Source organism: Pseudomassariella vexata, assembly GCF_002105095.1.
Source record: "Pseudomassariella vexata strain CBS 129021 chromosome Unknown BCR38scaffold_2, whole genome shotgun sequence".
NCBI lineage: Eukaryota > Fungi > Ascomycota > Sordariomycetes > Amphisphaeriales > Pseudomassariaceae > Pseudomassariella > Pseudomassariella vexata.
In genome coordinates, this window is record NW_024467957.1 from 1966553 (window position 1) to 1992492 (window position 25940).

The window sequence follows — 25940 nt, forward strand, 5'->3', positions numbered from 1 at the left end:
GAATGATGCTTCTCACTATGACGGCTCACGACAGGAAAATTTGGATGATGCCCAGTACGGTGTCGAAGGGTCGAATTGGATGTTTGAGTCGTCATTCTCTCCACTGAATGCACATCTGAACGACTCCCCCTTCTTCTTCTTCTTTTCTTGTAATTTTCATCACTGCATACGCTTTATTGCCGTAAGGCTCGATTTGGGAAAGCTTCTTTGGACGAGCTAGACATCCTCACCACTGATCGGCAAGACGAAGGAGGAATCCCCGAGGTCTTACTGAAAGGGTGCTGTTTGTTTGATTGTACGGAATGACTTGTTGGACCACCTGGAAAGGTAAAGAGGGAGAGGGGAACTGGATGGTACTATGTAGGAGACTTCGAGTCAACGGAGGCGTTGGTCGGCGTTTATGGACACAAGGCACAAATTCCGGCTGCTAGATGATTGTATCAAAGGACACCAGTCATGGTAAATGAATTGTACCACGCAGGTGGCTCAAATAATGCAAATACACAAAGTTGACATGTACCCGCTGCGGTGCTTCATGTGGACCAATTTAGTGCGGTTGATGATCGCAACGGCTTCAGCGGCGACTACTACGTAAAGTAACAGACTAGTCCAGGCGACCCCTGGATTTCGGCTGGGTTCCCTGCGAATTGGATGCCTAGCGCGTTCATGCTTCACTAGGCCCTGCTGATCAACCGTCTCAGCCTCACTGCCTGCGTCCTGGTACTTTCGTACTTTTAATGCTCCTCGCTGCATGTAGACCAAGGCTGGACTTTTGTTTCGTGCAACTCCTCCAACCGTACGAAGCACTCAGTGGGATTAAAGCCACGGCTAGTCACCATAAACGGACCCTAACTAGATGATTGTATTACCCGTACGACATTGACGGGCGATTGTCGCCTGCTTAGACGGACGCCCATGAATCCGAGCCGACATGGTCCGACCTCGTCAGCGGCTCACGATGGCTCTGCTCTCAATAAAGCAGCGGCATTAAAGGGTGCGACGGTGGCCTTTCAGAAGTCGACACCCAAGCCCACACCAAGGTCTACGCCCACACCGAGCCCCGCGGTTTCCTCGCGACATGTCGATGATGGAGCCCTCGTAGCGGCTGCCTCGGCCTCGCGCGACCACAGCCTTTCGAAGGAGGGGGGATTAACCCGTCAGACGACGGGCAACAGCATGCAGGATGGCTCACAAGGCGACGACCTCGAATATAGACAACACCCACATTCCTCACAACATGACCAGCAAGGCCAAGGTGGCTCTGCATTCTTGCTACCGCCGGGCAGGCCCACGATGGCAGACCCGCGGTCACCGTCTTTCATTGCCGCCATGCTTGCGGCAAGCAGGTCCCGCACCCCCAGCCCGCATCATACGGGGCAAAAGTACCATCAAGCGACTCCAACGACCAGGGCCAAGAGGGCGGGCAGCGTAGCAAGTTCGGTGACGAGCCTCGATCTTACGGATTCGACGTCGGTTGCGCCTACCAAGTCCCTCATCTCCATGTTCGAAACAACAGTCAACAATACGGATCCTGTCAAGAAAGACGCCGTCTCGCCTGCACAAAAGCCCAAGCCTAAACCCAAGCCCAAGCCAAAACTGCGACCAACAACACCCCCGGTAGCGCCGCGTCCCGACACCAAACAAGAGGTATCACCGTCAAGGATGGCAAGCAGTCTAGCTTGGCAGAGAGCGTCGCCTTCTCCCGTTTCTATGCCAGACCCGAATCAAAGGGGACTCCATATGCCGCAAAACCGCGGGAGTGATGCGAGTCGTGACAAGAAACGGCCCCCGACGCCTCCACCAGCAAGGGTGTCCAGATTCGAGGTGGTGGACGATCAAGCACGAGCACCCTCAAATACGCTGCCAAAAAGGAAGTCTCGTGCAGCAACACCACCCCGACCCGTCAGTCTGGCCGAAACCGTGATTCTTTCGCCGCAACCAAGGCGGACGGCCTCTCGAAACATAATACCTCTAGAAGACAAGATCGGTGAGGAAGAGGCCGAAGGCTCTAGTAAGAAACGTCCACCCGTTAAGCCAAAGCCACGTGCTCGTTCAATACAAGATGCACCTCAGCCGACCCTCTCCAATGGCAAACCTAAATCCCCTAAACGCCCTGCCGCTCGACCGCGCAGGTCTTCTTCCACCTCGTCCAAGGATACCTTTGTATCAGCCTCATCCGCCCAATCGCCAGGGAACAGCTCCCCTGAACGAGGCAGGCCTGGCCCTGCCAGCCCTGAACCTCAGCTCCCTCCACGTCCTTCGTCCGCTCAAACCCTACCGGTCTCTCGCCGGAATCCTGTACCGCCCCCACCACGGCGCAGCCAGATTCCCATCTCGAACTTGCCCTTGAACTCTCTTACCAATGCCACTATGGCTGGCATACTGGCGTCATCCCGCGCAACACCCTCTTCCACAGCCCTCACGCCTCCCCCTCCCCCCTCGCGCAGACAAACCCCCCACATGCGCCAAACCCTCCGCCAGCTCCCGTCTAAATCCGACGATGAAGCGTCCCGCCCGCACAAACACCGCAAGAAGCCCCTCGGCGGCCACAAGAAACACTCCCACCACGAGGGCGCCCGGCGGCGCTGGCGCGAGGAAATAACAGCACGCGAGCGCAAGCGCTACGAGGGCGTCTGGGCCTCCAACCGAGGCCTGTTCCTGAACAGTTCGTCCCCCGACGACGCCCGAACCAGCGAGCTGGTAGCCAATGTCGTGGTTCGCGATATATGGGCGCGCAGCCGGCTACCTGTCGACGAGCTGGCTGAGGTGTGGGATCTTGTTGATCATCAACACAATGGTGCTTTGGACAAAGCCGATTTCGTCGTCGGGATGTGGCTCATTGATCAGCGGCTTAGGGGGAGGAAGCTACCGCAGAAGGTTGGGGATAGTGTGTGGGAGAGTGCTACGGGGGTCAAGGTTCCGGGGCCTAGGGGGAGGAAGAAGAAGTGAAGGGGGTAGAAGTTCGATGCTGTGGAGAGCATGACTGATTAGCCTCGAGAGTACGTTTGGGTTGCGGTTGGGTGGGATTTGAGTTCTTGGATGGCCGGCCCTGAAGATTCCTAACACAATATAGTTGATAACAACCAGTGATACCCTAGCAGTCAGCCCGTTTGCTATTGATAGAAAAATACTTATCCTGCCTCTTTATATAGAGCTACCCACATGTGTTGACAGTGGTTGTATCGCACTGGAGCTTAGGGGGTTCATATCGTGTCTTCTGTTGACAAGACTCTTTATTCACCATGCCACACGAATGGACTATCTTCCCAGCGATGTGCCAGAGATTCAGGCTGAAGAAAAAGAAAATGCCACAAAGAGAAGAGAAGGACGCAGGATGACGAAGTCCTGGCACTTCTTGCTTATCAAGGTTTGGAGATCAAGAGCTTGTGGTCAAGGACAGGACAGAACAGCTTGCCTCCTGCCCGAAGTTTACAACGTTTAACGAAAAGCTATGGTGGGACGAGAGGCCATGCCGGATCATTACATCGAGTGAGGTATATAATAAGTAAATTTTCGTCCACAACTTCCCTTCGCGTCTCTTACATGTGGTGTTCAAGACACAGTTTTGAAAAGCAAGCAAGCCGACTTAGAAAGTCCTTTGGACAAAGCTCGTTCGCTGATGTTCCGTCAAATAAGAAGAAACGGTCTATTAGATACAGTCGAATCCCATACAAGCCAACAGATTCAAGAGCCTCCGGAGGTGAAGAGTTGAGCCATTCACATTCACTCATCTATCTATGCTCCCCTATCCCCTGTCCACCCATTTGCTGAGTTTCAGAAAAACTCTCATAATTGGAGTGGATGAACTCTCCCAGCTGCAAATCATCAAGGTGACCTCGTCTCAAACGCATGGCCTCGCATCAGCCAGTTTTACGCCCAGCGGTCAGTCGTCATGTGATGTTCCCTTCCCCCCTGGAGCCATCTGATGATAAACTAATATGCTAGCCACGAGAATTTCAATAGGAGAAAAAAAACTTTTGTTTCCAGCCATGCAAAAACGCAATTGCGACGCAACGCCTAGATAGCGCAAGTGCCGATATGTGCAGAGAATCAGAAACCGACGCCCCCAACACCATCCTGATCGCGAGTGTCGTCGCCAGAAACCCGAACTTGTTGACTGGCACGCGCCATTCATAATCAGCAGGCTGAAAAGAAAAGAGGGGGGAGTCCGCTTTGTCCAGCGATCCTCTGGCTGGGCCTCTGCTGAGGATCTTGACGCCGTAGTGGACCCTTGTCGTGCTGGATGCGAGCATTTGATACAACCGCTGTGGGTTTCCGTGTTGCTGCAAGATATCTCGTCCAGGCCGGAAGAGCAAGTGATCCTGCGAAACCCAACAGACGAAGTACGAGGGCAACGCCGTTCTAACTGTATACTGAGCTGAATGCTTGGTTGACGTGACGGAGTTTGTGACGCCAGAGGGTAAAAGAGCCGGCTGGCAGTTAATGCGGGAAGCGGCCGAGGGCTTACCACAACGAAGTGGGAGTGAAGGCGCGGGGAATCTTGATCGTGAGAATGATGACGGGTTGTGTACTTTATACAGGTGACGGGTCACAATGACCAGTCGAGGAGTCGGTTGTGTGTGCGACTCGCGAGAGTTGCAAGACCAGAGGGTCTAAGTCACGGCAAAGGGCAGACATTCCTAGCCTGACCTCGATATCAACGTGGCTGATAGTATACTCAAAACATTTATACAGTCAAGTTTCAACCCCTGGATTTGCGACTGGCCTTTCCTTTCCTCGCCGGGAGAGGTTCGTCGTTATGCAGATGTCCCAGCTCCTCAAGCGCCATAGTATTGACCCAGCTGAGACATCTGAAGGCAGCAGGCTCGGGAGATGGTTGGTTCTTGGCGCGGGTGCTCATCCGTTTCGGTTCTTTCGGTTCGCACTTCCTCTCTTGCCTTTCCTCTGGTTCGGCGAGGTATTCCCTTCGGCGCTCCATGTTGGTAATGATCTTCTCCTTGTAGCTAACAAGCTCCTTTCGCAGCTTCAACTCGTTGAAACCACGGGGATCCAGCCAGTTCAGCAAAGATTCCACATCGCTCGGATCTGAGTAATAGCCCCACTGATGCGCGTTGAATACGCTCGTTCGGCCTTCCTCCATCTTCTTCCTCTGGGGGACTGTAACACCGAACTTAGCCTTGTATTCGTTCTGGTACTCGGGCATCAGATCGATGTAGCCCTCTCTTTCCAGGTGATCAGGTCCCTGAACCCAGATACAGCCATTGGCGTAACCGGCTGAGGCGGTCGAACTATCAGGCAGCCCAGTGTAAGGCATACCGTTGCGTTCGAACCAGTAATACCGGTTCCAGTATCTGTCCTTGCCCAGCACTCGCGTTCGCGCGCAATCGGCTTCACGGAGGTCGTTATCAATGACCGCAATCTCAGCTTCACATTTCTTGATATGCTCCTCTTTCTTCTCAATGTCCTTCAACACTTTGAGGAACTGCTTGGACTGCTTGGGCACCTTGGCGGCCAGCTCAGCCTCCTTCTTGCGCGCCTCCTCCTTTTCACGCTTTTTCTGACGCTCAGCTGCTCTGTCATGAGCACGACGAAGATTACGTCGCCCGCTCTGAGGCTCATCGTCACTATCAGCAATCTCCTCACTGGGCTCGTCCGCGGTTTCTTCGGCATCCGTCATCTTCACATCCCCATTAATCTTGGGAGCATCCTCAGACTTTGGAGAGGGCGGCATGTTGTCAGGCAGTAGTATCTTGCGCTGGTCGTGCAGTGCCTTCAACTCCTCAATACTGGTGAAATCGTTAGCATTCGGCAAATAGACATTGGCCATCGTGTAGTCCGCCTTACGCTTGTTTTCGCTGTCTTTGCCATTCGATCTTCTCCTTTCGGTAGCCTGTCATGGTCTCGGAACATTCTTCCATATATCCACGAACAGCCCTCGTTTCTGCCGTCAACATGCAGATTATCTGCAATGCCTGTATCCGCAGATTCAGATCAAGACCACAGTAGTGCTGGCGGACAGTCTCTTGGGTGGGTTCCACGTCGGCAGGGACGAGCTGAGTTAGCAGCTCCTCGCAAGAATCACTTTGCCTAGGATTCTTGGATAGTTGGTACAGCAAGCCCACCATGATTAGTTCCCATCCGCCATCCTTGAAGTCGCGCTTCTTCAAGTGCTCCATCCAGTCGTAGTCGGCCAAAACCTCGGCAGCTCGGTGCCTTTTGGTGGCCTCGGGGGTCTTCTCCTTCTCCGCAGCAGCAGCCTCAGCTTGCAACTTCGCAGCTTCGGCTTTGGCTAGACTGCTTCGGGTTGCGCGCGCTGTTGGCTTTGGTTCGGGTGTGGGCTCCGGAGTTGGTTCGGCCGTCACTCCTTCCTCTGCCTCTTCGTCCTCCTCTTCAACGAGCTCGGGCAGCTTGACTTGCAGTTTACCTCCGTCTGCTTCCGAGGTTACCAGTTGCTTGAGAACGGCGCAGTGAATCTCGGTGAACAACTGACAGGGGATGTCTTGGCTGGTGATCTCCATGGCCTCTACAAAGTCATCGAAAGTGAAAGAGTCGAGCTTGAATATCTCGCAGTAGACATTTAGGGTGTCCCATGTCTCTAGAAGAGGTCCAATAGACCTCATCAAGATCTTGTCGTTTCGAGCCCCACTATCTACCACACCCTCGGGGGGGTCGCTGCACAAGAACTTCAAGGCTGGTCGGACATAGTCGTCTCGCGGTTCCAGCTGCAAATCTTCAATGGGGTATTTTGGCGGCGGTGGAGGAGGCAGAGGTTCTGGCTGGACGGCTACAAGTGGCGGTGGTGCCATACCGTCATTGTTGTTGCGGAACGAGACGGGAAACTCGAACGGGTTGTTACCCGGGATATATCCAGGCTCCTGACCAACAAATACCCCCAGTCTCGCCTTGATGGTTTGACCTGTCTGCTGTTCTGGGGAAGGGTGGCCATGATGTTGCTTCCCCATCTTGTGGCCCTTAGGCGCGGGCTTCAGCTCTGGTAGACGAGCTGGACCAAAGTTATGAAATGAACCTGAATTAGGGGATACTCCATTTGTCTCTTGCGAACCATTTGGGTGTAGTGCCCTTTTATTGGCTTGGTTCTGCTTTCGTTCAAGGAGCTTGTTGTCGTAGCGCAGGTGCGGCGGTACGCGGGTATCGATGTGGTATTGCGCTGCAACATCGTGCTTAACAAGCCAGGGCGCGCCATTCCATGCTTCACGAGTGACAGTCTTCTTGATAAAGGACCGGAGGACGGACTTGGTAAAGACCTTGCGGTCGCGGTATATGTGTTCGTCGTCCACGACGGCCTCGTCGTTAGGTCGGCCATCGATGCTCGTGAAATAGCGCGAATACGGTGGTGTCAGGGTTCCGTCTGGCAGCACTTTGCTTCCCAGGCGTGCTTTGTCCCTCACAACGCCCGTCAATCTTTCTCCACTTGTCAGGTGTATTGTTACTGCTTCACCAGGGTAATAATCCGCCTTGAACTCGTCGTAGATCATGTCGACCAGCGTATCGATTCGGGAAATCGTCTGGAATTGGACGCGCCGCAGGACGGGACCTTTTAGGGCTTCAGGGAAGGCCTGTTCGACTTCCTGGGCGCCGGCGGCCTTTAGGCCTGTGGGTTAGGAATATGCCAAGTGGACAAGTCGGAAAATGCAGAAGCATACCTCACTCTCGAGCGCTTTGAAGAAGCTGAGGCCGGATCGCCCGCTGATTTGACATATGAAGCGTCGCTGTAGCTGGGTAAGTATAAACCAGAAGCGACATGGTTGTGTCTCGTGGGGTCTCTCGCACCTGATTATAAAAGTCCATGCTGGCGCTCGATTAGCACTTAGACGATGCGCACAACATTCGACACAACTCACCGATTCAGGTAGTCTTCGTAAGAGGTAAAGCACTCTCCCGTTTGGGCAATATGCCAGACCTAGAAGCTCTCGTCAGCAAATCCACTTTTTGCATGCCGTGGCGCAGGATACCTCTACGTTCTCATCGTCTATGACGGGCGCCTGTACAAACTGCACCGGCTTTCGTTTAAAGAGTACCTGGGAACGTCAATGATGGCTCCACCAAATGCTGCGTTCGCGGCGAAGCGTACCATTTTGGCGGCAGGGAAGATTGGGCCGTTGATATCAGTTGCCGATCCAGCTGCAAGGCTGAAAGTCAGCCTCGTCAACTTAAATGCTCGTCTGAGGCTGCTGATCAACGGTAAATCGTTATGGAAAGGCCAGTCTGTGCTGTTGCGGCGTATCGAGGTTGGGGTTGTGGTGTTCGGCTTCAATTGGAGACCTTGTAGGGTGTGTGGGTTGAGGCAATCCCAGGTGGTGAGGCGCCAGGTGGGCGTGCTACGTACAAGTATCAAAACTTTAGAACTATTTGATCGGAACGCGTTGAACGGTTGCAAAGACGCGTCGCCGACATTAAAGCCCCTGCTGCGGCTTCCGATGGCGGGAGTGGATGCAAATAGATGTTGTTGGTGGACGCGTGGTCCAATGTAAAAAATTCTACAACGGAGTGGGAGAAATAAGGAAGTAGAAAGAGAGAGGGAGACAAGGAGAGTGCGCGGGAAGCTTCTCATAGTCCCGTCCCCGGATCCATTTAACTCAGGTCCCGGTTGGTTTGGAGCCGAGTGGAGACATTACCCTAGGGTAGACCTCTGACCTTCCCGTCGCCCTTTCCACTTCCTTACCTACCATCTCATTATCAGCACCACCAACCTTCACCATGTACTCGTTCGAATCCCCTCGTCCTGGAGAATCTGGTAGAGAGTCTCAAATAACTCAATTTGTCACTTTTTGGCCAGTTTATACCCCATGTTCGGTTGGTATACCCCTTTGGCTTCATTCCATTCCTCGTCCTGCCACCGTGGGTAGGCCCGCTCCGACCAACCAGCACATCGGAAATAGCTTTAAAAATGCTAGGCCCAGTCTTAATCACCTGTTTTGCACATCTGAGTGAACCCAGGGCCACCGGAATGTAGGGGATACAGTGCAGTATAGTAGACCGGTTCTTATAATCCATGCCTGGACTGTCAACAGCGTAGCGTTTACATACTCAAGGACGTTTACCGTACTGGGAATTGTTTGCACTACGGGTCCCTGCAGATACGTATTATTCAAGTCAAAAGCATCGTCTGGCATACTGGACCGCAAGTATTTCGACCCAAGTGTAAGTCTGGTAACAAAAGCCGGGGTGCCATTGTCTTCGTGACATGGCTTCTAGATCATGGATCTGACCCAACCTTAAAAATGTCAGACCGAGGACATGCAGGACAAGTGATTGTACCGAACCGCCAACATGGTAAAACGTGTATGCTCTTTGCGGCCAGTACTTAAACATACAAACAAGACATCTCCAACTGGACGTATCAATGGCCAATCGACTTATACGTGCTATAGCGCCGCACACCCTACTGAGTTTTGTCTGTGGACTTGCCAAGGCAAGCTAACACTAACTGGCTTGCGAGATATTGCGCGCAACAGACCCGATCTGGTCTCCCGAGCGGCATGCGGACACTCCATCATCTCACAACATGTAAATGCAGTGGTAAGACTCCATTGCATTGGGTATAATCGTATGTACAGAGCGTGTCTCTCGTTAGCGACTACGGAAAGAAGTAGACCACCAAGTAGCCCACCCAACTACTCACAACCCCGATTGCCGAGTAGGAACTTATAAACATCAGAGGCAGGAATTCATAGCTCTTCCCAAATACCATCTGGTGTATAAGCGAGCAGTATAGGATTAGCGGTATACTGACTCCTATATAAATAATGCTGAAGCGGTCGAAGAGGAATAGCCGCTGCCGATTCGACGCTGGTGCCAGGCGATCGAAGACTATGAGGAATAGTATCAACCAGAAAATGGTGTATACAGTCTTGATGGGAAACTCGGCGGGGGTGAAGAGCAGCGGAAATAATGAGACGTGACCAGAAACCGCCAAGGGGCGGAATGCACTGAGATGGCGGCGATCCTTAAGTGCAACCAGACTGAACGGAATGATAACGAGCAGAATTGCCTTCTCATGAACATGCCACCCAAACAGAAACGAAGCGTAGCCGCAGAGCGTCACTGCTCCGATGAAAGCATCCCAGCTGGGCTTGAAGAACAATCTCACTAGAGGGATGACCTGAAAGAGAAGGGTGAGGCCGAAGCATATCCTCGGCGTGATCTCCGGGAGGACGGCGAAGGCGGAGTCCCCAACAAGACCTCGAGTGACACTATTTAGTGCCTCCTCCTTCACAGGCAGCCCAAGTCGTGGAGCCACTAGGATATTGTCAGTCTTGAGAAATTATTATGGCTAAGCGATTGTCCTTACCGAAGATCAAGACCCGATCCATGAAGGAGTACATTGCCCACACATTCGGCGCCCAATATGCGTGACATAGACCTCGAGAGAATGGGAACAACCGGCTGAGAATCTGAGGAATCTGACCCTTGACCGCGAAGGGGCCGAATGCGGCACCCAGGATTGCCAAGATACCGGCACCAAGCTTCGCACAGTTGAAGAACTGTATGCGAAGGACGGATTTTGGCGATAGGCAATAGGTTCTCAAGAGGAAGACGACGTATGCCGGCGCAAGATAGGCATATATATGCTTCATACATAGCAGTACCGCAAATACGAGCCCGCTGGCTAGAAGGCCGGACTTCTGTCGTGCCAAAATCAAGGATGCGATCAAGAGTCCGTACATGCAACCATTATACTGGAAGTGTATGTGATCGATGATGAGAAGACCGGGTGACAGAAAGATGGAAAGTGCCGCTGCTTGGGCAGCCTTCTTGGCCACTCCATGAGTCGAGTCAACGTACCTTGGGACACGAATAAGTATCGTCCTTGCTTCGTTTACAGGACAGTCCGAACTCACGTCTGAAGTGCATATATCAGCACAAGCTCGGTGGTGATAACCGAGAAGCGTTGGAAGTAGCGCGTCTGCCAGCTGTCATATTCGAGATTGTATATGCGAAGCATGGCCGGGTCGACCAGCTTAGCGACTTGGGAGAGAGCCCATTCGAAGTAAGCGAAGAAGGGTGGGTAGTCAAGAGTCCATTCTGAGGTCTTTTCGTAGTACCACTCCCACAGGGGCAGGCTGTGAGTAATAGCAAGCCAATTCCGATGAACCTCAAAATCGGTGGACTTGCTGTACAGTACGTGTCAGTTCGGTTCTGGGTGAATTCGGTTGATGGTGGAGCTCAAGAACTGGCTACGAAGCACATACTATGCTGGGAAGAGCAGGATCTTGAATGCGGTCGCAAGAATCGCGCACTGCGTGATGGTCGGATATGTTTCACTCATTGTGCAGAATATCAGATCATGGCCGACTTTTCAATGAAAGAGCCCAAGATTTGGCATGTCGGGGCACTAAAGGGGTCGTGTTTGGTGGGAAAGCAAAGGAATGTAGATGAGGCTTGGGACAGCTGAGGATTGTTGAAGTCAATTGAGGCTTGAGAGCTGAGAGCTGGGAACTTTTTGGGGGGAGCAACAGCCCCTCCATCGGCATCTACTTTTACCGACCTCCAGCATGGAGCTTGCACCTGACTGCATGAACGCACCAAGTGTTATAGTAGCTAAGTACAAGACAACATCATTTTCTGTTGTAAAAAGAAAACTTGAACGTCTGGGATGGCCCGATAACCCAATCCTCTCACATAGTTGTAACATTCATGATCCATGCCACTGCTTGTTTGAGGTGACCAGAGGAACCTACAATTGTAGAAGATATTACTAAAGTAGTCGACACGGCTAGCCACAACGTGGCATTTACCCCTTGCAGCTGCAATTGTACTAGGTTAGGTAGTTTCAAGCTTGCTTCCAGGGTATCCCTCACATCCAGTCCCTGGGCTTTTTGTGATAGATGATTGCAACAGATGAACAGTTTCATGAAATCCTTTGAGGAGAGCAAGTGAGCGGCGAGTGACTGCGATTCCTCTCGCACCCTCTTACTACAAGCAAACCTAAGCAAAAAAAAAGCTTTTGGAACCACATCTGCCTCGAAGTTTTAGCTCACAGGTGCACGAAACTGGGTCACTTGCAGGTGCCAAAGTGTCCTTATACCAGGGTCACACACCTTGCACGAGGACCACCTCTTCAAAGGAGAAGAACCCACCAGATACACCTTGCTGCAGCTTCTGTTCAGCTTCACGAGAGCTTCCCCAAACTTGAACTGCTGCTGCCACATCAGAAAATGCGCTTATCATCCGCCTCGGCTCTGGCCGCTTGGCTAGCCGCGATAGCTCAAGCTGCCGAACCACCCCAATTCCTTGTGGACAAGCTCAGTTTTGGGTATACACCAAGGTAAGTGCACAGCGGCCTCCTTAGCTGTAGTATTGGGCATTGCTAACAGCGTTTCGTAGGATTAACGACAAGGGCCAACAATCTGTACCTCAGTTCTCCATCCAAGGCGTGCCAGGAGTACCCGAAGTGCTTTCCAACAAGGTCATCCTAACACAACCTGCGCCTGGGAACGCCCGAGGTGCAGTATGGGCCGACAACACCAACAATTACAAGGAATGGATAGCCGACGTCGACTTCCGGGTCAACGGCCCAGAGAGGGGGGGTGGTAACCTGAATATCTGGCTGGCAAGGCGGGGCGTGCAGGACATCGGGTCTGCATCAATATACACGGTCGAGAAGTTCGACGGGCTGGCCCTTGTTGTTGACCGATCTGGCGGAGGAGCGGGCATGATTAGAGGTTTCTTGAATGACGGAACCACAGACTACAAGACACATCACAGCGTGGACAGTTTGGCCTTCGGCCACTGCGACTACAGTTACCGTAATCTAGGTCGTCAGTCGCAGATCAAGATGCGCCAGACCAAGAACCTCTTCAAAGTGGAGATCGATGGTCGACTTTGCTTCGAGAGCGACAAAATCAGCATCCCTCCCGGCTACACTTTCGGTATCACAGCCGCCAGCGCCGAAAACCCAGACTCTTTTGAGGTTTTCAAACTGGTCGTCATGACCGCAGACCTCAACGCCCAACACGAAGCGGCCCCGCCACAGCAGCAGCAGCAGCAACAGAAGCAGCAACAAGACTCGCAACAGCAGTTCTTCGGCGGTGGCGGTTATGACCACGAAAAGAACATGCCCGTCCCTCCGGTGAAGGACAATGCCTGGGACGCTGATCTTCCAGACCAGCCAGCAGACTCCATCACCAGCTCGGTCGCGCAGTTTACGGACCTGCACAACCGACTGCAGAGCGTCAACCACCATCTCTCGACCATCTTCCGCTCGGTATCGGCCCAAAGTTCCATCGGCGAAAAGCGCCACGAGGAGACGTCCCAGGCCATCAACGACATCAAGATCCTCCTGGGCCGGTTAGACAAGCTAGACACCATCATGAAGCAGGTCAATTCGATGGACGGCGAGGTCAAGAAGTTGCGCGGCGAACTGAGCCAGAAAATCAAGGATTCGGAGAATTCCATCAAGAGCATGATGGGAGACACGCACGGCACTATGTTGGAACACGTCGCTATTCAAAGCTCACCCAAGCACGGAAAACTCATCTTTGTTATTATTGCCAGTCAGGTGGTCTTGGTTGCTGGATATATTTACTACGAGCGCAAGAAGACGTTGCCCAAGAAGTACTTATAAGGGTAACGAGTGGGAGGCTGAATTTCAGAGTTTCGGGGCGTGGGAGGCTTGGGTTTTGTATAAAACGAGTTTGGCATTGATGATATCTATGACGGTTTCTACCTTGTCTGTAGTTTCCCTGTGTCCCCTCTATCTCGTCCCCCTTGTGATACTATATTGGATCTGCTGGTGCCCATGAGCTAGCTAATGCCTTTCGGACATCAGGGGCTAGGTCTCGGGTAGCTCTGGCCAGCGTAGATCTGATATCTTGCCTATTGCTGAAATTTTGACTAGACATCAGATGCAGCCGGGTATTCCGTCGCTGACATGTTAGTACCTGACTAGATGGTGAAAAGCACGTCGGCAAGAGCCGTCTTATGCCCAGCCCCCCCTCGCCCCCCCCCACCCGTTTTGCTGCATCTCAAATCATCTCCTGTTAATGATATTCAACATTCTCTCTCCCTTTGGCGCCGCCGACGAGATATTCTCATGACCCTCCCCAGTAACCAAAATGCAGTCCTCAATCCTGACGCCTCCCACGCCCCAATACTTCTCCAATACCTCCCGGTTGATATACTTGGCATGCTCAGGCTTCTTCAGGAAAGACGCCTCAATGTACTCGCGGCAGAAGTAGATCCCCGGCTCAATCGTGACAACCATACCCGCATCCAGCTCCCTCCTTCCCGTGAACGGGCCACCGTACACGCCTGCAGCATCCTTGATCATAGCCTGGAGGATCCCGGGGGTAATAGGGGTCCGCTTGCTCCGGCGCACGACGGAGGGTAAGCCATCGGCCTGGAGCATGAGTTTCTCCCTGCCCGGTACATCGTGGACCTCCAACCCAACATGGTGTCCCAGTACGTGCGGGAAGAAAGCCGCCGTGGTGCCGTTGGCGAAGATCTCCCTTGCAGAGCCGTTATGCAGGATACCGAGGTGAAGGAGTCCATTAGCGGCCACCATGTGGGCGTGTAGTTGGAGGCTGTAGAAGAAGATCCCGGGACGAATACGCGCGATGCACTCCTCCTGCATGCGGGTGACAAGGTCGTAGAGGCCTTGCCCTCGCGGGTGAACTTACCGCCGATGGGAAGAGTCCTGGTGATGTCGGAGGCGTAACAGTTCCGCTCGGCTCCCGCGTCGAGGACAACGACTTGGCGCCCCTCGAGGGGCTCGTTATTGGAGTCGTAGTGGAGCGTACCAGCGTTAGTACCGGACCCGGCGATGACGGGGTACGACTGCGCGTGCGAGTTTGAAGCTATGCAGGATGCTGAGAAGGTCGCTTCGATCTCGCATTCGTTCTTGAAGTAGAGGAAACGGGCACACACGTCATGGTGCGCCTTAGAAGACACGGCGCAGGCTATGCGGATCATGGCGATCTCGTAGTCCGTCTTTACTACTCGGGCTTCACTGATGGCGGGTAGGAGTGAGGTGGTGTCGACCCGCACCTGCGGCGTGAGCACCCCAAGGGAGCCGAGCTTGGGCATTTGCGATTCCCTCAGTACATAGAGTTGCTGGACCGTCGCGAGCTTGGAGATCAGGTACTTGGGAAGGTCACTCACGTACTTGACCTCGTCTAGATCGGCTTTCTCGAGGCACTTAGCTGGGGTTGGTGTTGTGCCGAACCACAGCAGGAGACTTGGGGGCGTGTTAGGAACACAAGGTCAAGTGGTCCGACTTCATATCGTAGGTCACGGCGCATCCAGCAAAGTCAGCACCGGTGAGATAGTAGAAGCTGATAGATGTCAGAGACGATGGGAAGGGTTGAAGACGTTGTAGCAGCACAGGTGATTGCTGGGAGGTCGAGGTGACTTCACTCACTATCTACGTTGTCGAAATGACGGTCCCATGTCCGAGTCCTCCCACGTCGACTCCAGCTGGCCTGGCAAGTAGATGAGGCCATTGTCGACGCCGAGCTCGTCGGCCACTTTTCTAGCATGTGTCTTTGCTAATCATAGCGTTAGAGCGGTTGGAGACCAAGTAATCCCAGAGACCCAGATACAGATTGTGAGTAGCAGCCGAAGGTTATGCAGTATTACGATTTCAAAACCCCAATACGGCTATTCGAGTTTGCCACCGATCCTGACGCTGAGCATACTCCACCCCCAAAGTCCCTTTCCTTAGGCCATGCCACCACAAGACATTCACAGACAAGTCCATACGGTAGTCCACAGTTTGGTAGCCCGGCCCAGCCATTTATGTAGAGAAGAAGCTAACGGACATAGCTCGGCTTACCAGGAAACTTGCTGTTGCTCGAAGTCTGTCTCAGCGACATCTTGTTGATCTCGATGGCACTGTCATTGTAGTCCAGATATCAGCCAGTCGTCCCGCGCTCTGAATGAAACAAGGCATGCTAGACCCCAACGGCAGCTCGATCGTTGTAGACTTTTGTGCTTCGTAGGGACTCCTCGAAGGAGTACTAGTTGCAATTTGAACCACCTAACTGTTTTCGGGAACCGAGCCACTCGGTCTACTCTCAATCCGGACACGTTACCCAAACTTTGAGTCTGGTCACTCCGAGTCTGGTCGCTCCGAGCGCTGTATTTGACAAGTATATGAAATATCCGATACTTGGACTTGGCCTCGCGTCCTGCTGGCGTTTGGCATCACTATTCTACCCGAACTTTGCAAGAAAATTTCTGCAATGTGGATATGCAGTAACGTTATTTTTAGTATGGTGTTGGAATTCGGTGCTTTTCTCTCTTGCATGTGTTACATACCCCTTAGTAACAAACCCAACCTAGGTCATGGACCTGCGCCTCCGACCTCTGAGAGCTCGATTCCGTCTATAGAGCCGCTTTCCACTACATAGGTATCGTTAAAACTTTTCTGAAACATGTGCATCGTATGCTCACGAGTGTTTACCTGACCGTAAATCTTGACCGACATCGCCCCACAATGTTACACATTGATAACTCCAAATGCCAAACTCCAGTTCCTAGCAAACGACCAAACAAGCCGTTGCTCATATATGATATTCATACATGCAATTGCAAGTAACTTTCACAGCCCGAGGCTAATCGTAATGAGGGAACATTCCGCTCCACGGCGCATTGGAGAACTGGTGCTGCTGTTGTGCCGCAGAATGCTGCGGTTGGTGATGTTGTTGTTGTGATTGAGAAAGAGCTTGAGGATGGCGTTGCTGCTGGCGATGTTGGCTTTGCTGCATATGCAGTGACAACACTGGATCAGAGTAGATCTGTGCTGGAAAATCGAATCCAGACTGCCCGGGGTTCTGCATCAGAAACGGCGGGAGCGGGCCCATTAGCTGGCCCTCGATGCCATCAAAATAGTTGGGCATGTAGAACTGCTGTGTATCCTGCGGTGGGTGAGCCATGTCTGGACTCAAAGACTGTCCAGGAGGCCCAAAATCAAATCCTGGTTGATTAGGGTAGGCAAGAGGATCCTCAGATGGAAACATCATCGCGTCCAGTCTGTGGAGTGGATTTAACCCGACTGTAGTATGGTGTAAGTTTGGACTCGGTTCATAGAGATTTCCCGAAGATGTGCTTTCTGGGGTCCCCACCGACAGATCGAGCGGCGACGTTGTAGAGAAACTACTTGCACCGAAATCTAGACCGGTTTGTAGATTGAGTGGATCGTAGGAGACCTTGGGGCGTACTGATTCCTTAGAGCTTCTTCCCGGCTTGCTTGAGCCACTTTTCGAGCGGCCAAATTCCTCTGGGAGATGAGAGGAAATTTTGGCCTTCAAGGTAGAGGGCGAAGGCATCGCGATGAAGCCTGACTTGGACCCAGGTGCTGATCGCTTCCTTGTCGGTACCGTCGTTGCTTTGATCTTCTTAAGATTTTTCGGGAGTTGCTCGAAGAGAGTCTGGATGGTTAGCGACGAAACACTGAAGGCTTTGTGTACAGCTTACTTGTAGGTTCTTGGCAATAGAGTCCGCGATCATGCTTCTACGCGCAAGCGTAGTGATCATATCTCTTCCAGCTATAGCATCCGCCAGAATTTCATTCGTTCCCGGCTTATCTTGATTCTCCAGAACAAAAAAGACTAGCGAGATAACGGCGAAGAACTCGGTGAAAAAAGTGAACCAGTAAGGCCCAACCAACGACACTTGCTTACGCATTTCGGCTCCAATGTGCACAATATTGCGTGCAATATTTATGCCAGCTGCACCGCAAGCGTAGGAGCGCTCGTCCACATTTTTGCCTACGCAAACACGTGGGGAAACGTAATGAAGGAAAGGCCTGTACAGCACCATCTGCACGTGGGCATAGGCGAACCTCAAGAGATTACGCACTCTGTAAAATCAGTCAGCCGCATACTTCACGTTGCCCAGTGTATAAATCGCAGGGGGTGAATGGCCACCACGTCGTCAGACGCTGTGCACCCCAATTATGGACGAAATGCCATGGTGGACATCAATAGACGAACGGAGGGGAGGAAACTTACCGAACGACTTCCTCGGAACCATCCGAATTTGGCCGCCATGCGACAGGCAATTGCTCATTCCATTGCTGCAAACTTTTCTCCATCTCTTTGACTTTAGTGTAGCTGATGACGTACGATCCGGTTGGTTGTTCACCCTCGGCCGCGGTGTGTTCAATGCCTTTCAAAGGATATATGTGCTTGATGACCTTGCTGAGAATATCCATCAACCGGGCGTGCGCGTTGAAAGCCTCGAAGAAACAAATTGTGCCAGAGGGCACAGGCAGGATGCCGTTGATTGTGATAAACTGATCATCCACTGGTGTAGGTAATGGTTGATCGACGTCTTCGTCGTTAAGCAATAGCGGGAAGCCGAGAAGTGCAGAGACATATATGTCAAGTTGTCGACAGACATAGAATATTCGTCGCCTTGTTTCCGACTCGATTGGGTTGACCTGCATCTGTGGCAGATGCCTATGAAGCCCCATTCGCAAGGCAGACCGCAACGCGATTCCAACGAAACCGTAACAAGTGCTAAGATTCGATATCGACTGCATGAAGAGGATCATGAATAACAGTGCTTGGAGTGACGTCAAGTCCCGACAGTCAGTGAGGTCTTGCAAGAGCAGTCTGGCCGATGTGTAATACTTGAGCCTAGATGATAAAATTAGCACAGCAGTCAACTAAAATCCAAAACGTGACATGTTCATTACCCTTCTTCCATGGCCATCTCGTACGGGGGTGTATCCAAATCCCCGTCATCATGAACATCGTACATGCATCCAAGAGCTAGTACCGAGTATACCAGCGCAAGATGCCTGTCGTCATCCTCCCCAAAGCTTCCCGGTTGCTTTTCGTAAAGCTCGTCGAGCATCTCATAGAAGGAGGGAATATGAACAATGCGCAGCAGACAGGTGGCGTAGTTGAACGAGTACGAACATAGTGTCCGTGCAACCTCTTTCGGTGGTAGGTTATATAAGTCTGCCGACGAGGCCGTCATCTCCCCAGTCGCCGAGGATTTCGGGGAATCGAAATTGAGTCCGGCCCCTGGGGTCCGACCTGAACCACGGGGAAGGCTAGGGATCTTGTAGTCGCGGCCAAGCAAAGTACGAAAGTGCTCCTTCATGCGGCGGAAGAAGACGGCACCCGACGAGAGACCATGAAAATCGTAATCGCCCTTTTCGTCCAGGTCGAGCTGCCCAGCGCCCGAGATCATAGATAATAGCTTCGCATCCTTGGACGAGGAAGAAGATCCGGAAGCATCATCCCTCAGCAGAGTCTGAGCCCGAGCCTGTTCTCTCAGGCGAAATTCCTGTTGCACGGAGAGGTCCAGATTTGGGTCGTTGAGGTCGACGTCGGGCATGAATTTGCGAAGAAGCGCCTCAGCCCGTTGTAACTTCTGTTCTAGTGCTTCGATATATTGAGGCGCCGGGTTCCTGCGCCGGTTGGACGGCTTGTCGTAGGTGCAGTCTGAACGGTCAACGAAACAATTCTTGACCTAGCCAACCCCGGGGGGACTCATACCATAGCTATACACCTGGCAATGCGTGCAAGGCTGCTTGCCATCACATTTGATTTTCTTCCTGCGACATTCCTATATGGTGATGGATATCAGCGACACGTCTTCTTGGGCCGGCTTGAGACGTCTCTGCGGGTTTCGGCCCTTGGACTGCCTACTCGTGGGGCCGACCTGTACATGCACGAAGGACCAGTGAAGAACAGTGTTGGCATGGGAAGTAACATACATCGCATGCTCGAGTTACTCGTCGACGTTTCTGCAGTGGCACCGATTGAGCCTTGATGGATGAGTCGGCCGCCTTTCCTTTTTGGTTCGCAGACGTTGAGGGCGCAATATCATCGATGGACTGGGTATCGGAGTTCTCCCCATCAGACTCGGGTACTGACTCAACCTCTTCGTCCTTGACGGGCGAGCCCTTGATCCCAGAAGGATGTAATGGAGGCGGAGGAGGGGAAGATGTTCCGGCCCTGGTAGGGGTCGACATGTCCTATGTCTTTCCTGATCTAACATCCACCTGTGGGTTTCCTGATCTTCTTCACTTCAAGTATGCGACATTGAATGTTGCGTGCATCGTGGTCACGGCAGTCAATCGTCTTGGTCTTGCGTGCCAGTTCAATTCCGAGAGGACGGGGCCACAGGCGGAATGGGTAGCAGTGATCGGTGGAAGTTGAGTTACACTTGGAAGAGTGATTTAAGGCACATGTAGACGGGAAAGGTTAAACGTCCCAAAGGATGCTGGCTAATGGCGCAAGTACAAAGTACCAGAAAGCACAATGAGCAAATGGCGAAAAGAAGGAGAAGATTGGTCCGGTTTCTTGCGACGCAGGCAGGGAACTTGGAAGTTGACCGCAGGGGTGGGTGGAACGGGAACGACAGTGGGACTGTGTGTGCTACATGTGCTATTACATATGTGTTAATTGTGGCTGACTTGGCTGGTGTGTATTTCATAAGGCTGTGCAGAGCACTACATAATACAGTCCAGTCAGGCCAGTCAAGGACCGAGTACGAAAAGAGGGTTCAGCAGGTTGGGGTCTTGACGGTGGCTTCCATAGCCCGAGTGCCAGGTCTTGGTGTGCGACGGCAAAACGGCGAAACCACTACCTGGGTACTTCCTAAGTGAAGCCCGGTGAAGCTAGACCCAATCGGCTGGGAAGCTCAATGTTGCCTAGCGGCAGTTATCTGACCATCGGAGTCAGGACGTGCATAAATCCACGAGGCCCAGCCTGACCCAGCGCAGATCTTCAAATGGCCTTTACTGTGTTAATACGATTAAAAGTATCAAGGGGATAGATACTCGAGGAATTGAGAGTAGTAAGTAAAGGGGATTGTGGTCGAGAGTATCTTATCATAGCAGCGGGGGGACTGCAGAGGCGAGGTCAGTTCGTGAATCTCGAGACAGTCGAAAATTTACAATGGTAGACCTTGCACCGATGACCTAACTTATTGCATATGCTTATGTAGATGCATGAGAAAAGGTTGTCTGCATTCACCATTGGTTGCCAAGCAAGTCGAAATGGGATTATTACTCGCAATGTATTATGGCTTTTTCAGTGATGAGGGGTCCTTAGTAACACCTGCTTGTCTCTCCCCTCACTAATACCGACGTCTCCACCACTTGCATATTGCCACCGTATCGTAGCGTTGCGGCCTGTAAAGATGCTGGCGAGGTCAGAATGCAATAAGAGCACTTCATTTGCTATGTAGCATGCTGCTTGCTATGATTGCATATTCAGCTAGTTCTATGGCGCAAAACAGATGCTCCTGTTCCAAGCTAGTTACTACAGTATACTCTAATCATGACGGTTAGTTCAGCTACGAGTTGAATAAAAGCAGCGGCTACCCCATTAATCAAAGTTGAGTGTCCCTCGAATCGGTCGGGAGGGGAACAAAAAGTGTCGTTTTGGTTTCGGGGTTCCCATGATGGCATACGGCAGATGGTTCAGGCCCGCCTCCATTATCACCCAGGCCTCATTAGGCGTCATTCCAAAGCTCTTCATGGTTGGCTGCGAGCGGCGAACGGCGAACGGCTACCTTTTTAGCAACTGATTTCCAAACTAGGGCGTAGCGGCAGTAGAGTCAGACGGTCCAGCGGTTGATACCTTGTATGACATGACCATGGTCATGGAATCGTCCGCCGAACTCTCGTCTCAAGCCACTGGATCACTCCCATCCGGCGCCCAAACTAGCAGTGAGTGTATGTATGTCGTCCTTTTCACCAGACTTGAAAGCAGGCGCGATGGTTTTGCGCCTAAGCAGATGCTGTTAGCTGACACGGAGCCACAAACTTCCACACTACCAAGATCCGTCTCTCCGCTGTGGGATGTTGAACGGAAGCCTTGGACGGTTAGGCCGAGTGTGCGGTTTCTTCGCTGAGTGCTAAGCTCGTCCGAAGAACTGAACCCGTTGCCGGGTTGCCGAATGTTCCATCGTTGATCATGCTTTTGCCGTCTCGGTGAAAGTCCGTCATTTGGCTTGGCGCCTGTAGCAAACACTGGCGCCTTGGCAAGTATTGAGAAGGTGGGACACGACGGTGGGATGGCCAACTTCATGAGTATATACCAAAGTGATAAATGCGTACTGTGGAGACAGCTCAGGATCTCACTGTGGGCAGAGAAGTTGGCAATTGCCTTTCAAGGTAATGAATGAGCGAACGCACAAGGAGAAGCAGATTCTACAGGTATAGGTTTAGCTACTTGTGAATATTCAAGGCTCATCATCGGGTAGCTGTGGCCTATGAGAGACATTGCGCCTTAGAGCCAAGTCCCAGATTACAGTTTTCACGATCACGAATCGGAGGTTCGGTGTTTCCTCGTGTAGCATCAGTTGTCTTAAATGCGAAGTCCCCATGCTGTATCCAGCCCACTTGCTCAAAAGAGCTAGACAATACGGCTTGAATAATAAATACATTCCTTCTCCAATTGTCATGCTTGTCACATATTCAACAACTTGCAAGTAGGGATTTGTAGTTGACTGTTCCAACTTCATGGTCCGAGTAAATATAAGGGCACCTTACTTAATTAACTTATTTAGACCTCAAGGGCAGTTACTATAGTAGTGACCAGGCTGTCTTTAATGGTCGTTGACTAAACGAGTGCCTTTAACGTCTTCTGCCTACAGGGGTGCTGCCTGATCGTTCCTAAGAAGCTACCCCGCCACTAGCACTTTCCCATCCTGCACGTACAGTGCTTCCGCATTTCGTTTGGGCTTGCCATATCGTAACAGCATACGGGAAGCCTACACGTCTTTCCGACACTCTGATTTTGCGAACATAATACTTCTAGAGCGTCAGCGCGTTCTATCGAGCACTATGGCCGACTCAAGCCAGCTTCTGACCTTCTTTACGGCCATGGACAACCAAGGAGGACTGGTCATCAAAGGTTGGTACTGAAACGTCTGGAGTGGAAATTATTACTGACATGGACTTCTCTTCAGATGCGCCGAAGCTCGATCTTGACCTGTACATCTCAAATTACACTGGTGAGTTGGATAGCAAGCAGTTCGTCCACCTGGCTGCTTTGGCGAGCTGGTTCAACATTGACCCCCCCCCCCCCCCCGGCATCATTGTTTCCTAGTCCTGACGTCTGCCAGGACGAACTCGCTTCGAACGTCTCTTCTCGATTGGCCAAAGCTCCGTTGTGCTCTGCGTCGACGCCCTCAAAGCTGCTGTTACCGAGGCAAAGCGAGGCAAAGATGTCCGTCGCTATCGCGAGGCCTGGGAGTGCATCCGTGTAGCAGCCCCAAACGAGCCCGAGGCTCAATTCGATCAGGCATGGGCGGACAAGACAGAGAAGGCAAACAAATTGGAAACACACCGGCTAGAGACAGAACTGAAAGGTTACAAGAACAACCTGGTCAAGGAAAGCATTAGGGTACGGTATCAAGTGAATTAGGCAGGAGCAATGGCTGACTTTACGTAGATTGGCTATCGCGACCTGGGCGAGCACCTCGAGAGCATTGGCGACCTCACCGCCGCCAACGACAATTACACCAGGATGCGACCCGAAGCAAGCACACATGCACACCTCTTCGATTGGGCCAAGCACGCCATCGGCATCTCTCTTCAAAAGCGCGACTGGTCCAGCATCCAATCGAACATCAACAAAATGCTCTCTGGCAGCACGGGCGAGGAGGACCTAAAGGTTCAGCAGCCATATCAGAAGACGGTATTGGGTCTCGCAAACCTCCATGGCGAAAAGTTCTACGACGCGGCGAAGTGTTTTCTCGAAGTCGAGCTCAGTGTTTGCCAACAGTACAGCAACATTATGAGCCCCAATGACATGGCCACATATGGTGGCCTGCTCGCTCTCGCCTCCATGGATCGATCCGAGCTACAGTCTCGGGTTTTGGACAGCCCTAGCTTTAGAAATTACTTGGAGCTTGAACCTCATATTCGCAAGGCCACCTCGATGTTTGTGAACGGACGTTACTCGGCTTGTCTCGCGACCCTCGAGTCCTATCGCGCTGATTACCTGCTGGATATCCACCTGTCAAGACACGTAAAAAAAATCTACTCTCAGATTCGCAGCAAGTGCATCGTGCAGTACTTCATTCCGTTCTCTTGTGTCACCTTGGATAGTTTGGACAAGGCGTTCGCCAAGCCAGGCGAGTCCCTCGAGGCAGAACTCATCACCATGATCAAGAGCGGAGCGCTCAAGGCTCGTATCGACACGGTTGACAAAGTAAGCTATTTGATCCTACAACCAAGATGGATAGTAACTGACGCAATAATACAGCTTCTCATGGCTATCTCCACCGACCGACGAGCTGAAATGCAGGCCAATGCCCTTGAGGCAGCTAAGAACTATGAGAAAGAGGCGTTGGAACGAATTCGACGTATGAACATCGTAGCGGCTGATCTCGAGGTCAAGGGCACTGCTCGAGCAAGAGCTGGCCTTGGCGGTGATCAATGGTTCAACGAGACGAGAAGACAGATGAATCAAGGCGAAGCGGCCTCCGGCTAGAAACCTGAGGACTCACGGGCACCTGACCCTGCCGGCCCTCGTGGAGGGAACGAGCTTCCCCTTTAGGCGGCCGTCAGAGACGAGCAAGGATTGTAGTTGATGCAATGGGTATGAGGCATTTGAGGAGTTCAGGGCTTGTGGCGTAAGGACCAGAAACTGGCAAATCAAGGTTTGATGATTCAAAGGTACTAGCCCAGATCGTGAAAGGTCTGGAAGGTTATAAGAATAAGGGAGATTGGACAGCCTCGGTAGTTTGCTTATCCACCCAGAATGAAATAGAGATAGATCATGTTTCTGTCGTTGACTCACGATAGAAGCATGCAGCCTCAATATTCTACATTGGAGATCTCCCAAAGAAAATCAAAGGTATATGAATCCGAAGACTGGTTGTTGATTCGGCTCCTTGTAATGCTGCCTAACCCATCAACTGCCTGACGTCTTCGGGCGGCCATCTCACCTGAGCAAACGTGAGACACCGTTTGATGCTCTGCAAATACTTTCTTGTGACCTCGTCTCCCATGACATGGCCCCTTTCGCCATTATGAAGCTTCTCTCTGGCGCTACGCTCATGAATACCCACCATGGTAACACCAATGGGCCACGCAGCCTTGCCGATACTCAGGCGCAGATACCCATCGTTTGCATCCACATAACGACGCTCCTGGGCTGCCTGTACAATCTCCACAACGGGCTTGATAATATCATCGTCGAGCTCGTCCTTTTCAAACTTGCGAAACAGCGGTACCATGTTCTCGCGGCTCTGTACCATAGCATTGACGGCGGCCTTGCTTGCGAACGTGTCGCGCTTCTCCTCCTTGGACAGAGCCTTGTCCCACTCTCGCAGCACCATGGTGAAGTACGATGCCAACTGCCGGAACAATAGCTTCCGTCCTTCCTTATCTGTCGGTATCGTCCCCGAAACTCGCATATCCTTCTCGTCCACAAGCTGCAGCGTCGTCGGGATCGGTCCGCTCGTCACCGTCGTCGTCAGCACGCGGTACCGCTTCAGTCGTGCGCGGTGGTTTTCGCCGAATAACGTTGCCGGCTGTTCAAGTTCACGCAATCGCGTCATCAGCTCGGCGTCAGCTATGTCCTCCTCACCATCCGCGGCAGCCCCATCGTCGGCGCTATCTTCCTTCACCAGCTCGGGCAGTCCCAGTCGTTTCCTCCTGCGGCGTTCCTCCTCGGCAGCCTGTTCCTCGCGCCGCCGCCGCGTCTCTTCTTCGAGTTTGCGCCGCTTCTCGTCCCGCACACGCGCTTCCTCCGCCGCGTCTTCTTCGCGCTTGCGCTTCTCGGCGAATTTGGCTTGTTTCTTCTCCTGCAGCGCTTTTTGCTCGGCGAGGTAGGCTTCCCGCCGCAGGGTCTCGGCTTCGGAACGTTTGATGTACTTTTTGGAGGCGGCTGAGGATGGATCATCCGAGGGGGGTTTTGCCTTAGCGATTTCTTTGGACATCAGGGATGCGAAGTCCATTTTGAGGTGTGGGTGGTGATGTAGAATCGGTTTCTCGTGTGCGTCGTAACTGATGATACAGATTGAGTGGGAGTTTT

General features: G+C 52.3%; 8 protein-coding genes across 8 annotated transcripts; 3 read left to right on the forward strand and 5 right to left on the reverse strand.

The window, feature by feature from the left end:
* Nucleotides 1–2370: 2370 nt before the first annotated feature.
* Nucleotides 2371–2949, forward strand: BCR38DRAFT_333307 (uncharacterized protein; the record flags this gene model as incomplete). The annotated part of the gene is made up of 1 exon (XM_040855213.1): nt 2371–2949. One exon carries the CDS (start codon nt 2371–2373, stop codon nt 2947–2949), a length of 579 nt encoding a protein of 192 aa, XP_040719994.1.
* A 1528-nt stretch (nt 2950–4477) lies between these two features.
* On the reverse strand, nt 4478–8597 carry BCR38DRAFT_98340 (uncharacterized protein). The gene is made up of 7 exons (XM_040865827.1): nt 8054–8597; nt 7935–8000; nt 7824–7882; nt 7753–7771; nt 7626–7691; nt 5806–7565; nt 4478–5747 (listed from the first exon to the last, which is right to left on the reverse strand). The coding sequence occupies exons 1-7, from the start codon at nt 8531–8533 to the stop codon at nt 4703–4705; spliced, it is 3495 nt and encodes a 1164-aa protein (XP_040719995.1). The 5' UTR covers nt 8534–8597; the 3' UTR covers nt 4478–4702.
* Nucleotides 8598–9261: 664 nt separating this feature from the next.
* On the reverse strand, nt 9262–11389 carry BCR38DRAFT_420859 (glycosyltransferase family 57 protein). The gene is made up of 4 exons (XM_040859407.1): nt 11175–11389; nt 10824–11096; nt 10274–10767; nt 9262–10221 (listed from the first exon to the last, which is right to left on the reverse strand). Exons 1-4 carry the CDS (start codon nt 11249–11251, stop codon nt 9560–9562), a joined length of 1506 nt encoding a protein of 501 aa, XP_040719996.1. The 5' UTR covers nt 11252–11389; the 3' UTR covers nt 9262–9559.
* A 389-nt stretch (nt 11390–11778) lies between these two features.
* BCR38DRAFT_520909 (concanavalin A-like lectin/glucanase domain-containing protein) lies at nt 11779–13655 on the forward strand. The gene is made up of 2 exons (XM_040865171.1): nt 11779–12250; nt 12310–13655. The coding sequence occupies exons 1-2, from the start codon at nt 12141–12143 to the stop codon at nt 13547–13549; spliced, it is 1350 nt and encodes a 449-aa protein (XP_040719997.1). The 5' UTR covers nt 11779–12140; the 3' UTR covers nt 13550–13655.
* A 299-nt stretch (nt 13656–13954) lies between these two features.
* Nucleotides 13955–15797, reverse strand: BCR38DRAFT_454934 (peptidase M24, structural domain-containing protein; the record flags this gene model as incomplete). Its single annotated transcript, XM_040861744.1, has 5 exons — nt 13955–14507; nt 14567–15160; nt 15201–15257; nt 15344–15470; nt 15758–15797. 5 exons carry the CDS (start codon nt 15795–15797, stop codon nt 13955–13957), a joined length of 1371 nt encoding a protein of 456 aa, XP_040719998.1.
* A 587-nt stretch (nt 15798–16384) lies between these two features.
* BCR38DRAFT_98428 (fungal-specific transcription factor domain-containing protein) lies at nt 16385–20031 on the reverse strand. Its single transcript, XM_040865828.1, has 6 exons — nt 19658–20031; nt 19437–19506; nt 18626–19382; nt 17937–18566; nt 17401–17785; nt 16385–17354 (listed from the first exon to the last, which is right to left on the reverse strand). Exons 1-6 carry the CDS (start codon nt 19913–19915, stop codon nt 16539–16541), a joined length of 2916 nt encoding a protein of 971 aa, XP_040719999.1. The 5' UTR covers nt 19916–20031; the 3' UTR covers nt 16385–16538.
* A 2707-nt stretch (nt 20032–22738) lies between these two features.
* On the forward strand, nt 22739–24392 carry BCR38DRAFT_333376 (COP9 signalosome complex subunit 1; the record flags this gene model as incomplete). Its single annotated transcript, XM_040855221.1, has 5 exons — nt 22739–22808; nt 22864–22908; nt 23020–23300; nt 23349–24110; nt 24165–24392. The coding sequence occupies 5 exons, from the start codon at nt 22739–22741 to the stop codon at nt 24390–24392; spliced, it is 1386 nt and encodes a 461-aa protein (XP_040720000.1).
* Nucleotides 24393–24807: 415 nt separating this feature from the next.
* On the reverse strand, nt 24808–25782 carry BCR38DRAFT_305583 (uncharacterized protein; the record flags this gene model as incomplete). The annotated part of the gene is made up of 1 exon (XM_040854610.1): nt 24808–25782. A coding segment is annotated over one exon (975 nt), but the record flags the coding sequence as incomplete, so codon positions are not given.
* Between the last annotated feature and the right edge of the window lie 158 nt (nt 25783–25940).